The 16,454-nt window shown below is 43.8% G+C and overlaps 1 protein-coding gene across 2 annotated transcripts in view; it reads left to right on the forward strand.

Moving 5' to 3' along the window:
* The window catches only part of CAMKK1 (calcium/calmodulin dependent protein kinase kinase 1), a 558,925-nt gene that overhangs the window by 343,490 nt on the left and 198,981 nt on the right, over window positions 1–16,454 (forward strand). For both annotated transcript variants that reach the window (XM_077296496.1, XM_077296497.1), the window contains exon 5: window positions 10,021–10,072. In XM_077296496.1, the coding sequence (XP_077152611.1) occupies window positions 10,021–10,072 (52 nt within the window). The remainder of the gene's footprint in view (window positions 1–10,020; window positions 10,073–16,454) is intronic.

Here is a 16,454-nt window from a genome sequence, read left to right on the forward strand (position 1 = left end):
GATGGAGTGGTATTGTCAGCCGTTTCTCCAGACCTGCGGCGGGCCTTGCAGGAGTTTCAGGCGGATAGACCTGATCGTTGCCCACCTGATAAACTGTTTGTTCCTGATGATTGGACCAGTAGAGTCATCTCTGAGGTTCATTCTTCTGCGTTGGCAGGTCATCCTGGCATTTTTGGTACCAGGGATTTGGTGGCAAGGTCCTTCTGGTGGCCTTCCCTGTCACGAGATGTGCGAGGCTTTGTGCAGTCTTGTGACGTTTGTGCTCGGGCCAAGCCTTGTTGTTCTCGGGCTAGTGGATTATTGTTGCCCTTGCCTATTCCTAAGAGGCCTTGGACGCACATCTCGATGGATTTTATTTCAGATCTGCCTGTTTCTCAGAAGATGTCTGTCATCTGGGTGGTGTGTGACCGTTTTTCTAAGATGGTGCATTTGGTTCCTCTGCCCAAGTTACCTTCTTCTTCCGAGTTGGTTCCTCTGTTTTTTCAAAATGTTGTTCGTTTGCATGGTATTCCTGAGAATATCGTTTCTGACAGAGGGACCCAATTCGTGTCTAGATTTTGGCGGGCATTCTGTGCTAGGATGGGCATAGATTTATCTTTTTCGTCCGCTTTCCATCCTCAGACGAATGGCCAGACCGAGCGGATTAATCAGACCCTGGAGACATATCTGAGGTGTTTTGTGTCTGCTGACCAGGATGATTGGGTTGCTTTTTTGCCATTGGCGGAGTTCGCTCTCAATAATCGGGCCAGCTCTGCCACTTTGGTGTCCCCGTTTTTCTGTAATTCGGGGTTTCATCCTCGATTTTCCTCTGGTCAGGTGGAATCTTCGGATTGTCCTGGAGTGGATGCTGTGGTGGAGAGATTGCATCAGATCTGGGGGCAGGTGGTGGACAATTTGAGGTTGTCCCAGGAGAAGACTCAGCTTTTTGCCAACCGCCACCGTCGTGTTGGTCCTCGGCTTTCTGTTGGGGATTTGGTGTGGTTGTCTTCTCGTTTTGTCCCTATGAGGGTCTCTTCTCCTAAGTTTAAGCCTCGGTTTATCGGCCCGTATAAGATATTGGAGATTCTTAACCCTGTTTCCTTCCGTTTGGACCTCCCTGCATCCTTTTCTATTCATAACGTTTTTCATCGGTCATTATTGCGCAGGTATGAGGTACCGGTTGTGCCTTCCGTTGAGCCTCCTGCTCCGGTGTTGGTTGAGGGTGAGTTGGAGTACGTTGTGGAGAAAATCTTAGACTCTCGTGTTTCCAGACGGAGACTCCAGTATCTGGTCAAGTGGAGGGGATACGGCCAGGAGGATAATTCTTGGGTGAATGCATCTGATGTTCATGCCTCCGATCTGGTTCGTGCCTTTCATAGGGCCCATCCTGATCGCCCTGGTGGTTCTGGTGAGGGTTCGGTGCCCCCTCCTTGAGGGGGGGGTACTTTTGTGAATTTGGATTCTGGGCTCCCCCGGTGGCTACTGGTGGAATTGAACTGGTGTCTTCATCTTCTCTGTTCACCTGTTCCCATCAAGATGTGGGAGTCGCTATATAACCTTGCTGCTCTGTTAGTTTCTTGCCGGTCAACAATGTTATCAGAAGCCTCTCTGTGCTTGTTCCTGCTCCTAGACAACTACTAGATAAGTTGGACTCTTGTCCATGTTTGTTTTTGCATTTTTGTTCCAGTTCACAGCTGTAGTTTCGTTACTGTGTCTGGAAAGCTCTTGTGAACAGGAATTGCCACTCTGGTGTTATGAGTTAATGCCAGAGTTTTAAAGTAATTTCTGGATGGTGTTTTTGATAGGGTTTTCAGCTGACCATGAAAGTGTCCTTTCTGTCTTCTGCTATGTAGTAAGTGGACCTCAAATTTGCTAAACCTATTTTCATACTACGTTTGTTATTTCATCTCAACTCACCGCCAATACATGTGGGGGGCCTCTGTCTCCTTTCGGGGTATTTCTCTAGAGGTGAGCTAGGACTAATATTTTCCTCTGCTAGCTTTATTTAGTCCTCCGGCTGGTGCTGGGCATCTAGAATCAACGTAGGCATGCTACCCGGCCACTGCTAGTTGTGCGTTAGGTTTAGTTCATGGTCAGCTCAGTTCCCATCTTCCAAGAGCTAGTTCCTATATATGCTTATGCTATGTTCTCTTGCCATTGAGATCATGACAGACCACTCAGCAACATCAGCACCCTTCTTAGTCAAATCAGTCAACGGTTTAGCGACATCAGAAAAACCAGTTATAAATCGACGATAAAAATTAGCAAAGCCCAAAAACTTCTGAAGACTCTTAAGAGAAGAGGGTTGCGTCTAATCACAAATAGCCTGAACCTTGACAGGGTCCATCTCAATGGAAGAGGGGGAAAAAATGTACCCCAAAAACGAAATCTTTTGAACCCCAAAAACGCACTTAGAACCCTTTACACACAAGGAATTAGAGCGCAAAACCTGAAAAACCCTCCTGACCTGTTGGACATGAGAGTCCCAGTCATCCGAAAAAATCAAAATATCATCCAGATATACAATCAAAAATTTATCCAAATATTCACGGAAAATGTCATGCATAAAGGACTGAAAGACTGAAGGGGCATTTGAAAGACCAAAAGGCATTACTAAATACTCAAAATGGCCCTCAGGTGTATTAAATGCGGTTTTCCACTCATCCCCCTGCTTAATTCGCACTAAATTATACGCCCCACGAAGATCAATCTTAGAGAACCACTTGGCCCCCTTTATTCGAGCAAACAAATCAGTAAGCAGTGGCAAAGGATACTGATATTTAACCGTGATTTTATTCAAAAGCCGATAATCAATACACGGCCTCAAAGAGCCATCTTTTTTAGATACAAAGAAAAAAACGGCTCCTAAGGGAGATGACGAAGGACGAATATGTCCCTTTTCCAAGGACTCCTTAATATATTCCCGCATAGCAGCATGTTCAGGCACAGATAGATTAAATAAACGACCCTTTGGAAACTTACTGCCCGGAATCATATCTATAGTACAATCGCACTCTCTGTGCGGAGGTAGTGAACCAATTTTAGGCTCCTCAAAAACGTCACGATAATCAGATAAAAATTCCGGAATCTCAGAGGGAATAGATGACGAAATAGAAACCAAAGGTACGTCCCCATGAGTCCCCTGACATCCCCAGCTTAACACAGACATTGCTTTCCAGTCGAGGACTGGGTTATGAGATTGCAGCCATGGCAATCCAAGCACCAACACATCATGTAGATTATACAACACAAGGAAGCGAATAATCTCCTGGTGATCCGGATTAATACGCATAGTTACTTGTGTCCAGTATTGTGGTTTGTTACTAGCCAATGGCGTGGAGTCAATACCCTTCAGAGGTATAGGAACTTCCAGAGGCTCTAAATCAAACCCACAGCGTTTGGCAAAGGACCAATCCATAAGACTCAAAGCGGCGCCAGAGTCGACATAGGCGTCCGCGGTAATAGACGATAAAGAGCAAATCAGGGTCACAGATAGAATAAACTTAGACTGTAAAGTGCCAATTGAAACAGACTTATCAACCTTCTTAGTACGTTTAGAGCATGCTGATATAACATGAGTTGAATCACCACAATAGAAGCATAACCCATTTTTTCGCCTAAAATTCTGTCGTTCGCTTCTGGACAGAATTCTATCACATTGCATAATCTCTGGCGCCTTCTCAGTAGACACCGCCAAATGGTGCACAGGTTTGCGCTCCCGCAAATGCCGATCAATCTGAATAGCCATTGTCATGGACTCATTCAGACCTGTAGGCACAGGGAACCCCACCATAACATCCTTAATGGCATCAGAGAGACCCTCTCTGAAATTCGCCGCCAGGGCGCACTCATTCCACTGAGTAAGCACAGACCACTTACGAAATTTTTGGCAGTATATTTCAGCCTCATCTTGCCCTTGAGACAGGGCCATTAAGGCTTTTTCAGCCTGAATCTCTAAATGAGGTTCCTCATAAAGCAACCCCAAAGCCAGGAAAAACGCATCCACACTGAGCAACGCAGGATCCCCTGGTGCCAAAGCAAATGCCCAATCCTGAGGGTCGCCCCGGAGCAAGGAAATTACAATCCTGACCTGCTGTGCAGGATCTCCAGCGGAGCGAGATCTCAGAGACAAAAATAATTTACAATTATGTTTGAAATTCTGGAAGCGAGATCTATCCCCGGAGAAAAATTCAGGTAAAGGAATTCTAGGTTCAGATATAGGAGCATGAATAACAAAATCCTGTTAACTTTGAACCTTCATAGCGAGATTATTCAAACCTGTAGCTAAACTCTGAGGATCCATTTTAATCAGGTGAAATCAGAACCATTCAAGGATTAGAAGGAGAGAGAGACGAAGGCTGCAGTAAGCAGAGATGCAAGTGAATCAACTAATGAGCAAACTCAGAAAAAAAAATAAAAAAATTCTCTGCAGACTTCTTTTCTCTCCTTTCTTCTGCCAATTATTTTAACCCTTGGCCGGCCAAACTGTCATGGTTCTCAATGGCAAGAGAACGTAGTAAGGCATAAAAAAGGACTAGCTCTTGGAAGATGGGAACTCAAGCTGACCGTGAGCTAAACCTACCGCACAACTAACAGTGGCCGGGTAGCGTGCCTACGTTTTATCCCTAGACGCCCAGCGCCAGCCGGAGGACTGACTGACCCTAGAAGAGGAAAATACAGACCTGGCTTACCTCTAGAGAAATTTTCCCCAAAAGGCAGACAGTAGCCCCCACATATATTGTCGGTGATTTAAGAGGAAATTGACATACGAAGTATGAAAATAGGTTTAGCAAATTGAGGTCCGCTTACTAGATAGTAGGAAGACAGAAAAGGGAACTTCACAGTCAGCTGAAAACCCTTTCAAAACACCATCCTGAAATTACTTTAAGACTCTAATATCAACTCATGACACCAGAGTGGCAATTTCAGATCACAAGAGCTTCCAGCCTCAGAAATATTCAATCACAGAGAACTGGAACAAAAATGCAAAACAAACTTAGGACTAAAAGTCCAACTTAGCTGATAGTAGTCTAGGAGCAGGAACATGCAACAGAAAGGCTTCTGGTAACATTGTTGGCCGGCATAGAAATGACTGAGGAGCAAGGTTAAATAGAAAACTCCCACATCCTGATGGAAACAGGTGAACAGAGGAGATGAAGCACACAAGTGCAGTACCACCAGAAACCACCGGGGGAGCCCAGAAACCAAATTCACAACACTGCGTGGACTGTGTTATATACTGCGTGGCCTGTCTTATATACTACGTCGCCTGTGTTATATACTGCGTGGCTGCTATATACTGCGTGGGCTGTGTTATATAGTACGTGGGCTGTGTTAGATACTGTTTGGGCTGTGTTAGATACTGCGTGGCCTGTATTAACGCATTGGGTATTCTACAATATGTATGTATGTATGTATATAGCAGCCACATAGTATATAGCACAGGCCACGTAGTATTTGTCTGCTATATACTACATGGCTCCTATATACTACGTGGCCTGTGCTATATACTATATGGCTGCTATATACATACATGCATATTCTAGAATACCCAATGCGTTAGAAACGGGCCACCATCTAGTAGCTGATAATCATAGACAGTTTGGAGGGCATATACCAAAGGACACTTATTTAGGTTACAATATAAAAGATATTTTATGCAGAGGGCATTTCAATGACACTGTTATTTTTAAGGGCAGTGTGTTGAAATGTGCTGCAAAAAATTGAGAAGTGGGAGGTCTGCAGAGACTAGCTGTGGATGTGAAAAGAAAGAGACAACTCCAGTGAAGATGTAATCTGTAAGATACCTGGATGTAAATGTTTATTTGTGATACTGACTAATTCTCACCAGTACTGTGGTTTCTGTATTCCACAGTCTGATGATGGCTGTTAATAACAACTCCCAGTATCTCCTTATCATTGTTAAGGACATACTGGGAGTTGTAGGGTTGTAGGTTAATGTGATACAATTGTTTATGGGGCTGACTTGATTGTTGTACTAAGCTTGATTCTTGGATACTAGTACTCTTGGTTCTGGTCATGTATTTATGTGCTTATGATGGTTCCGGTAATCATGTATTGATGGTGGTTCTGGTGATGTATTTATTTACTGTTGATGTTTCTGGTGCCATATTCATATACTATTGATGGCTCTCACTGCTCTAATTTTGTACTGATGAAGATTTTGGTTTCATATTCATGTACTGATGATGGTTCTGGTGATGAATATATCACCAGAATCCTCATCACTACATGAATACAGCAGCAGAACAACCATCACTACATGAATATGTCACCAAAACCGGGATACAACACCAGTTTTATGCAAGCTGTATTTGTCGCTTGACAGACGCAAAAACCATCAGACATATCCTTTTATTTATGATGGGTCTGTTTATTTTCCATTAGGGTATTTGCCAAATGTTGGACAGCTTAATTGAAACCAGGATAGGGACTAATTCAAACAACAGGTTTGGAAGAAGGAAATAAATTAACACAGCTGGTGCAAAAACAGGTGCTGATCCAAACACAAGGATACAGAGACAGGTTCAAATACTTACACAGTAAATTCAGTGAAAGATACAGACTGGATACAAACAGGATAAGAGTCAGGTCCTAATTCAGACACAGGTTCAGGCCTGGGCATACAGACCCAGGGACACAGGTTGAGACAAGAACAGATACAGGTTCAGGGTTCGGGCGTTGGTAATCAGCCCCAGGGTGGTGGACAAAGGTTCGGGCAAAGAGTGGACCTGACAACGGACTTAGTGGCTTACAGACAAGCTAGACACTAAAGTCCAAGTTGTTGAACATTCACCTCCCAATATGGGGGTGCCTTAAGTACCAGATGCTTCCCAGGGACATTTTAGGAGTGCACACACTCTATTTTTACGAACCAGGAAGTTCACACTTGAGTGCGCTAAGCATGCTGCCAGGAAACATGCAGAGGACAGGGAGCTTACAGAATGACCAGGAGTGGTGAGTATGCTGGCGTACCTGCCAGGAGGAGGAGGCAGCACACAGGTACGCTGGCATTACAGTAACTGTGAAATATTGCGCTCCCTGTTAAGTCACATCCCTAAAGTACACCACATTGTTTAGTTTTGGTGACCTTTTTTGTGAAAAAGTAACAATTCTAGTGGAAGTGGTCATTAGAGTTTGCTACCTAACCCATCAGAGGCGAAGGAGAGATGTGTTTTAAGAGTCCTGTTACCTTAGTCCCTTAGCTATTCCTTTTCTTGGGGGTGGGAGGACGCCATTGTTCCAACCCTGGTTTTGGCTTACAAATACTGAGGTAAAACACTCACCAAATACTCAATGTGTGCCGTGGCCTTACGTTGTCATCACAAATTATTTTCCAGGGTAAAAAAAAAAAAACACACCTGCTTCCTGTCGTTACACTTAAGCTACTGCTTAACATTTCTTTACACTAGAAGCTGATTTTTTTCCATAAAATATATGTACTTTTGTTGTCAAGTCAATGCAACTTTAATAAATAGTTAAAAAGAAATAAAAATGAATGTTACACTACTCAGGAAAAAGCTTAAAGCACAACTCCAGCTTTTTTTTTTTTTTCCTTCAGTAGTACTGCACCTAATGTAAGTTCCCCAACCCTAGTTTTATACTTACCAGCCGCTGTCATTACCTCTTCCCAGCACCGCTCTGTTCCTGCGCTGCCATCTTGTGACCACAACCTCTGCCTCAACAGAAGTCAGAGGTAACGGTCACACTCACAAGGTCTCATTGAAAGCCCACGAGAGCATAGTTCTGGTCTTGTTCTGTTCACATAAACATACATTTAGCTAGGAATTCCAGATTGCCCAGCAAACACTGTAGCGATCCAGCAGGTCACAGACTAGGAGACCAACCAGCGTGGATAAAAGATGAAAATGGTGGCTGGTAAGTATGAGACTGAGTGCAGGTAACTTAGATTAGTAGCACCACTCCAGCTCTGCAATAAAAAAGCTCTGAAGTTGTGCTTTAAAACTGCTTGAATAATGAAAATGCAATCATCTATATAAAACCTATTGTGATTAAAAAAAAAACAATTGATGGGTCTGCTCTTCCTCATTTTCAGTATTGTCCTATTTTCGTTTTTTATTTTCAAATCAAGTTGGAAAAAGAAAATTGCAGTTGTAATCCATAGCATGCGATAAAATTGCATTGTTTGATATCTAACAATCTAAGTGCTTTACATGTTCAGTGGCATGTAAAGGTTTGGACACCCCTGGTCGAAATTGCTGTTATTATGAACAGTTAAGCTGAAGATGAAATGATCTCTAAAAGGGCTAAAGTCAAAGATGACACATTCGCTTTTTTTTTTAGGCGACATATATATTCATTTACATTTTAAAAATTGCAAAAAGGAAAATGAGCTGATGCAAAAGTTTGGGCATCCTGCATGGTTAGTAGAACCTCATTTTGAAAGTGTCACTGCTTGTAAACACTTTTTGTAGCCAGGCAAGTGTCTTTCAATTCTTGTTTGAGGGATTTTCATCCATTCTTTCAGTTCTGTGAGATTCCTGATCATCTTGCATGCACTGCTATTTTGAGGCCAACCCTCATTTTCAATGATGTTCAGATCAGAGGACTGTGAGTGTCATTGTAAAACCTTCAGCTTGAGCCTTTTGAGGTAGTCGATTGTGGATTTTGACATCTGTTTAGGATCATTATCCATTTGTAGAAGCCATCCTCTTTTCATCTTTTCAACTTCAGCGTTTTTTTACAGATTGTGTTAAGTTTGCATCAAGAATTATTTAAAGTTTCATTGAATCCATTCTTTGCTCTACCCATGAAATGTTCTCTGTACCATTGACTGCAACACAACCCCAAACCATGATTGATGCACCCTATACTTAATGATTGTCATGGATGTTCTTTTCCTGAAATTCTGTGCCCTTTTTTCTCCACAAATACCTTTGATCAATGTGGCCAGAGAGTTCTATTGTAACCTCATTGGTCCACAGGACTTGTTTCCAAAATGCATCAGGCTTGTTTAGATGTTCTTTTTCATATTTCTGACACTGAATTTTATGGTGAGGACGCAGCAGAGGTTTTCTTCTGATAACTCTTCCATGAAGGCCATATTTGTGCAGTTGTTTATAAAGAGTAGAAAAATATTTAGAATTGAGAGTCCTCAGTGGTTGATACCTTCTAATGGCTAACTGAAAAGATGGTAACAAATTGCAAGCTTTCGAGACTACATACATTTTCTATCTACTGGCTAACACGGTACCAAGATATATTTCTTTCCTGTATAAAGAGTAGAGCATTGTACCACAACACCAGAATCTGATAAATCTTTCTGAAAGTCTTTTGCAGTCAAGTGAGGATGTCCAAACTTTTAAATGCCACTGTATAAAATGTATGCATATATATCTCTGATTTTAGCTTTGTGACTTTTTATGATGGTCACAATTAGGATGTTTACCAACACAAGAATATATAAGAACAAGTTTTGGATACAACGACTTATCAAACCTAATTCCTTGAACAATATAGAGAGCTGAAGGGGGTTGTTGGGGTGCAAATGAACAGCTTTTATACTACATTACACTACAGGTAAAACACCTGGTCCCCGATTCATTAAAGTGTTTATACCATAAAACTGGTGGAAAATGCTTTAAAAAGCAACATGTAGATGTGCATAAATTTTGAGACTTTTGGTGTTTAGGGCAGAACCACCAAAATGAAGCTGGGGTAGGAGTGGCTATGCCCACCATATACTCTTTAATCAATGGTGGCAGAGTTTTTACCCCAGAAATGTTGCTCCAGTCCATGACTGGAGTAATATTTCTAGTGAATCATGAGGAGGCACACATTACTGATAAATTGTGCCAAACATTCTGCACAACTTAGTCATGCCAGCCACTCGCGTACAAAATCCCAGTGTTAATTAATTGGTACCATGATGTTTTAAAAATACAGTAACAAATATATTTTATCAGCCTCACCGATTATATGCACTGAATTAGTACCTGAAGAATTGTGTAATGGGTTCTGCTTGCATTTTATAACTTACCCATATGTTATTTTTCTTAGGCTATGAAAGTACTTTCAAAGAAGAGATTATTGAAGCAATATGGTTTCCCACGTACGTATTTAATCAATCTCTTACATTATCATAAATAACATTAAAGGAATCTCTGGATATAGATAAAATAATTAGTTTTATTATTTTAGTTCAGCCAAACAAATATAAATGGAAGCATGGCGTCTAGCTAGTGATCCCTGTGGAAGTCTATTCCATGTATAAAGACCTTATCTGTTAGATTTTTTTTTTTATCTGAAAGCCCCGCATGTCGAAAGGCTAAGGCGCTAATGCTTGTGTCTTCATTATAGCTCTAATATCAAGGGCTGCTCAGGCGTTCGTTAAGGAAGTGTCCTGTGCCGCCCTCCTTTGATACTCTGAATTGTGAATAAGATAAGTCATGAAAGTGGGTACCCATTCTTTGCTCCCCTAATGTCTGTTGAATAGCCACCTGGAAAATACGTCATGCTTGGCCATGGAAAACTGTGAATACATGTCTACAAAACAGGGCTATGGAATAGTTACAGTCACGCAGGGGCGTAGCTAGAGCTTTTGCCGCCCAGGGCTGTTCCCGAGTTTGGCGTTCCCCCCCCCCGTCGGCTCAATACACACAAAGGTTACCAAAAATAGTCAGGACAACACGCATGATCGGGACTGCAAAAAAAAACAAGTTCTGCTTACCTGACCGCGCTCCTGCTCTCTCCACGCAGCTGAAGCGTGCACTCGCCGGCGACTGACAATGACATCAGACGCCGGCGACATGCACGCTGGGACCAGGGGTGGATTAAGGGTAGCCAGGGCCCCGGGCTGTTCAGACACTGTGGGCCCCCCCCCCCCGGTCATGTGACGGGGGTCATGTGACGGGGGTCATGTTATACCCGAACCAGATTATTCCAGAAAAATGGCCAGGCCCTACTCTACTGTAACCTATTAAATATTTGTTAAAATCTGCAATACAATTTAGGTATATTTTGACCAATAATATCACATACAAGGAACAAATACCACCGCGCCATGACCAGACCACAAATTACAACCACAGTGATCGAATAATATCACATACAAGGAACAAATACCACCGCGCCATGACCAGACCACAAATTACAACCACAGTGATCGAATAATATCACATACAAGGAACAAATACCACCGCACCATGTCAAGACCACATATTACCACCACTTGGTGACCAAATAGCACATACAAAGGACAATGTCATGATTCTCAATGGCGAGAGAACATAGCCCAGCATATATGAGAACTAGCTCTTGGAAGATGGAAACTATACTGACCATGAACTAAACCTGCCGCACAACTAGAAGTGGCCGGGTAGCATGCCTACGTTTTTTTATCCCTAGATGCCCAGCGCCAGCCGGAGAACTACCTAATCCTAGCAGAGGAAAAGACAGTCCTGGCTCACCTCTAGAGAAATTTTCCCAAAAGGCAGACAGAGGCCCCCACATATATTGGCGGTGATTTTAGATGAAATGACAAACGTAGTATGAAAATAGGTTTAGCAAAAATCGAGGTCCGCTTACTAGATAGCAAGAAGACAGAAAGGGCACTTTCATGGTCAGCAGAAAACCCTATCAAAACACCATCCAGAAATTACTTTAAGACTCTAGCATTAACTCATAACACCAGAGTGGCAATTTCCGCTCACAAGAGCTTTCCAGACACAGTAACGAAACAGCAGCTGTGAACAGGAACAAAATGCAAAAACACACAAGGACAAAAGTCCAACTTAGCTGGGAGTTGTCTAGTAGCAGGAACATGCACAGAAAGGCTTCTGATTACATTGTTGACCGGCATGAAACTGACAGAGGAGCAAGGTTATATAGCGACTCCCACATCCAGATAGGAGCAGGTGAACAGAGGGGATGATGCACACAAGTACAATTCCACAAGTGGCCACCGGGGGAGCCCAGAATCCAATTTCACAACAGTACCCCCCCCTCAAGGAGGGGGCACCGAACCCTCACCAGAACCACCAGGGCGATCAGGATGAGCCCTATGAAAGGCACGGACAAGATCGGAGGCATGAACATCAGAGGCAGTGACCCAAGAATTATCCTCCTGACCGTATCCCTTCCATTTGACCAGATACTGGAGTTTCCGTCTGGAAACACGAGAGTCCAAGATCTTTTCCACAACGTACTCCAACTCACCCTCAACCAACACCGGAGCAGGAGGCTCAACGGAAGGCACAGCCGGTACCTCATACCTGCGCAACAATGATCGATGAAAAACATTATGAATCGAAAAGGATGCAGGGAGGTCCAAACGGAAGGACACAGGGTTAAGAATCTCCAATATCTTGTACGGGCCGATGAACCGAGGCTTAAACTTAGGAGAAGAAACCCTCATAGGGACAAAACGAGAAGACAACCACACCAAGTCCCCAACACAAAGCCGAGGACCAACACGACGACGGCGGTTGGCAAAAAGCTGAGTCTTCTCCTGGGACAACTTCAAATTGTCCACCACCTGCCCCCAAATCTGATGCAACCTCTCCACCACAGCATCCACTCCAGGACAATCCGAAGATTCCACTTGACCGGAGGAAAATCGAGGATGAAACCCCGAATTACAGAAAAACGGGGACACCAAGGTGGCAGAGCTGGCCCGATTATTGAGGGCGAACTCCGCCAAAGGCAAAAAAGCAACCCAATCATCCTGATCCGCAGACACAAAACACCTCAAATATGTCTCCGAGGTCTGATTAGTCCGCTCGGTCTGGCCATTAGTCTGAGGATGGAAAGCAGACGAAAAAGACAAATCTATGCCCATCCTAGCACAGAATGCCCGCCAAAATCTAGACACGAATTGGGTCCCTCTGTCAGAAACGATATTCTCCGGAATACCATGCAAACGAACAACATTTTGAAAAAACAGAGGAACCAACTCGGAAGAAGAAGGCAACTTAGGCAAGGGAACCAGATGGACCATCTTAGAGAAACGGTCACACACCACCCAGATGACAGACATCTTATGAGAAACAGGCAGATCCGAAATAAAATCCATCGAGATGTGCGTCCAAGGCCTCTTCGGGATAGGCAAGGGTAACAACAATCCACTAGCCCGAGAACAACAAGGCTTGGCCCGAGCACAAACGTCACAAGACTGCACAAAGCCTCGCACATCTCGTGACAGGGAAGGCCACCAGAAGGACCTTGCCACCAAATCCCTGGTACCAAAGATTCCAGGATGACCTGCCAACGCAGAAGAATGAACCTCAGAGATGACTCTACTGGTCCAATCATCAGGAACAAACAGTCTACCAGGTGGGCAACGATCAGGTCTATCCGCCTGAAACTCCTGCAAGGCCCGCCGCAGGTCTGGAGAAACGGCAGACAATATCACTCCATCTTTAAGGATACCTGTGGGCTCAGAATTACCAGGGGAGTCAGGCTCAAAACTCCTAGAAAGGGCATCCGCCTTAACATTCTTAGAACCCGGTAGGTAAGACACCACAAAATTAAACCGAGAGAAAAACAACGACCAGCGCGCCTGTCTAGGATTCAGGCGCCTGGCAGACTCAAGGTAAATTAAATTTTTGTGGTCAGTCAATACCACCACATGATGTCTGGCCCCCTCAAGCCAGTGACGCCACTCCTCAAAAGCCAACTTCATGGCCAAAAGCTCCCGATTCCCAATATCATAATTCCGCTCGGCGGGCGAAAATTTACGGGAAAAAAAAGCACAAGGTCTCATCACGGAGCAGTCGGAACTTCTCTGCGACAACACCGCCCCAGCTCCGATTTCAGAAGCGTCGACCTCAACCTGAAAAGGAAGAGCAACATCAGGCTGACGCAACACTGGGGCGGAAGAAAAGCGGCGCTTGAGCTCCCGAAAGGCCTCCACAGCATCAGGGGACCAATCAGCAACATCAGCACCCTTCTTAGTCAAATCAGTCAATGGTTTTACAACATCAGAAAAACCAGCAATAAATCGACGATAAAAGTTAGCAAAGCCCAAAAATTTCTGAAGACTCTTAAGAGAAGAGGGTTGCGTCCAATCACCAATAGCCTGAACCTTGACAGGATCCATCTCGATGGAAGAGGGGGAAAAAATGTATCCCAAGAAGGAAATCTTTTGAACCCCAAAAACACACTTAGAACCCTTCACACACAAGGAATTAGACCGCAAAACCTGAAAAACCCTCCTGACCTGCTGGACATGAGAGTCCCAGTCATCCGAAAAAATCAGAATATCATCCAGATACACAATCATAAATTTGTCCAAATAATCGCGGAAAATGTCATGCATAAAGGACTGGAAGACTGAAGGGGCATTTGAAAGACCAAAAGGCATCACCAAATACTCAAAATGGCCCTCGGGCGTATTAAATGCGGTTTTCCACTCATCCCCCTGCTTGATTCGCACCAAATGATACGCCCCACGGAGATCAATCTTAGAGAACCACTTGGCCCCCTTTATACGAGCAAACAAATCAGTAAGCAGTGGTAACGGATATTGATATTTAACCGTGATTTTATTCAAAAGTCGATAATCAATACACGGCCTCAAAGAGCCGTCTTTCTTAGACACAAAGAAAAAACCGGCTCCTAAGGGAGATGACGAAGGACGAATATGTCCCTTTTCCAAGGACTCCTTTATATATTCTCGCATAGCCGCGTGTTCAGGCACAGACAGATTAAATAAACGACCCTTAGGGTATTTACTACCCGGGATCAAGTCTATGGCACAATCGCACTCCCGGTGCGGAGGTAGTGAACCAACCTTGGGTTCTTCAAAAACGTCACGAAAGTCAGACAAGAATTCAGGAATCTCAGAGGGAATAGATGATGAAATGGAAACCAAAGGTACGTCCCCATGAGTTCCTTTACATCCCCAGCTTAACACAGACATAGCTCTCCAGTCGAGGACTGGGTTATGAGATTGCAGCCATGGCAATCCCAGCACCAAAACATCATGTAGATTATACAGCACCAGAAAGCGAATAACCTCCTGGTGATCCGGATTAACACGCATAGTCACTTGTGTCCAGTATTGTGGTTTATTACTAGCCAATGGGGTGGAGTCAATCCCTTTCAGAGGTATCGGAGCCTCCAATGGCTCCAAATCATACCCACAGCGTTTGGCAAAGGACCAATCCATAAGACTCAAAGCAGCGCCAGAGTCGACATAGGCGTCCGCGGTAATAGATGACAAAGAACAAATCAGGGTCACAGATAGAATAAACTTAGACTGTAAAGTGCTAATTGAAACAGACTTGTCAGGCTTCTTAGTACGCTTAAAGCATGCTGATATAACATGAGTTGAATCACCACAATAGAAGCACAACCCATTTTTTCGTCTAAAATTCTGCCGCTCGCTTCTGGACAGAATTCTATCCCCGAGAAGAATTCAGGCAAAGGAATTCTAGGCTCAGACATAGGTGCATGAACAACAAAATCTTGCAAATTTTGTACCTTTGTGGCGAGATTATTCAAACCTGTAGCTACACTCTGAAGATCCATTTGAAACAGGTGAACACAGAGCCATTCAAGGATAAGAAGGAGAGAAAGAGAGGAAGGCTGCAGTATAGGCAGACTAGCAAGTGATTCAATTAAGAGCACACTCAGAACTAGAGGAAAAAAAAAAAAAAATTGTAGCAGACTTCTTTTTTCTCTCCTTTCTCAGCCAGTAATTTAACCCTTTTTTTTGGGCCGGTCAAACTGTCATGATTCTCAATGGCGAGAGAACATAGCCCAGCATATATGAGAACTAGCTCTTGGAAGATGGAAACTATACTGACCATGAACTAAACCTGCCGCACAACTAGAAGTGGCCGGGTAGCATGCCTACGTTTTTTTATCCCTAGATGCCCAGCGCCAGCCGGAGAACTACCTAATCCTAGCAGAGGAAAAGACAGTCCTGGCTCACCTCTAGAGAAATTTTCCCAAAAGGCAGACAGAGGCCCCCACATATATTGGCGGTGATTTTAGATGAAATGACAAACGTAGTATGAAAATAGGTTTAGCAAAAATCGAGGTCCGCTTACTAGATAGCAAGAAGACAGAAAGGGCACTTTCATGGTCAGCAGAAAACCCTATCAAAACACCATCCAGAAATTACTTAAAGACTCTAGCATTAACTCATAACACCAGAGTGGCAATTTCCGCTCACAAGAGCTTTCCAGACACAGTAACGAAACAGCAGCTGTGAACAGGAACAAAATGCAAAAACACACAAGGACAAAAGTCCAACTTAGCTGGGAGTTGTCTAGTAGCAGGAACATGCACAGAAAGGCTTCTGATTACATTGTTGACCGGCATGAAACTGACAGAGGAGCAAGGTTATATAGCGACTCCCACATCCAGATAGGAGCAGGTGAACAGAGGGGATGATGCACACAAGTACAATTCCACAAGTGGCCACCGGGGGAGCCCAGAATCCAATTTCACAACAGGACAAATACCGCAACACCATTTCCAGACCA

The sequence above is a fragment of the Ranitomeya variabilis genome, chromosome 3, assembly GCF_051348905.1.
Source record: "Ranitomeya variabilis isolate aRanVar5 chromosome 3, aRanVar5.hap1, whole genome shotgun sequence".
NCBI classification, from domain to species: Eukaryota; Metazoa; Chordata; class Amphibia; order Anura; family Dendrobatidae; genus Ranitomeya; species Ranitomeya variabilis.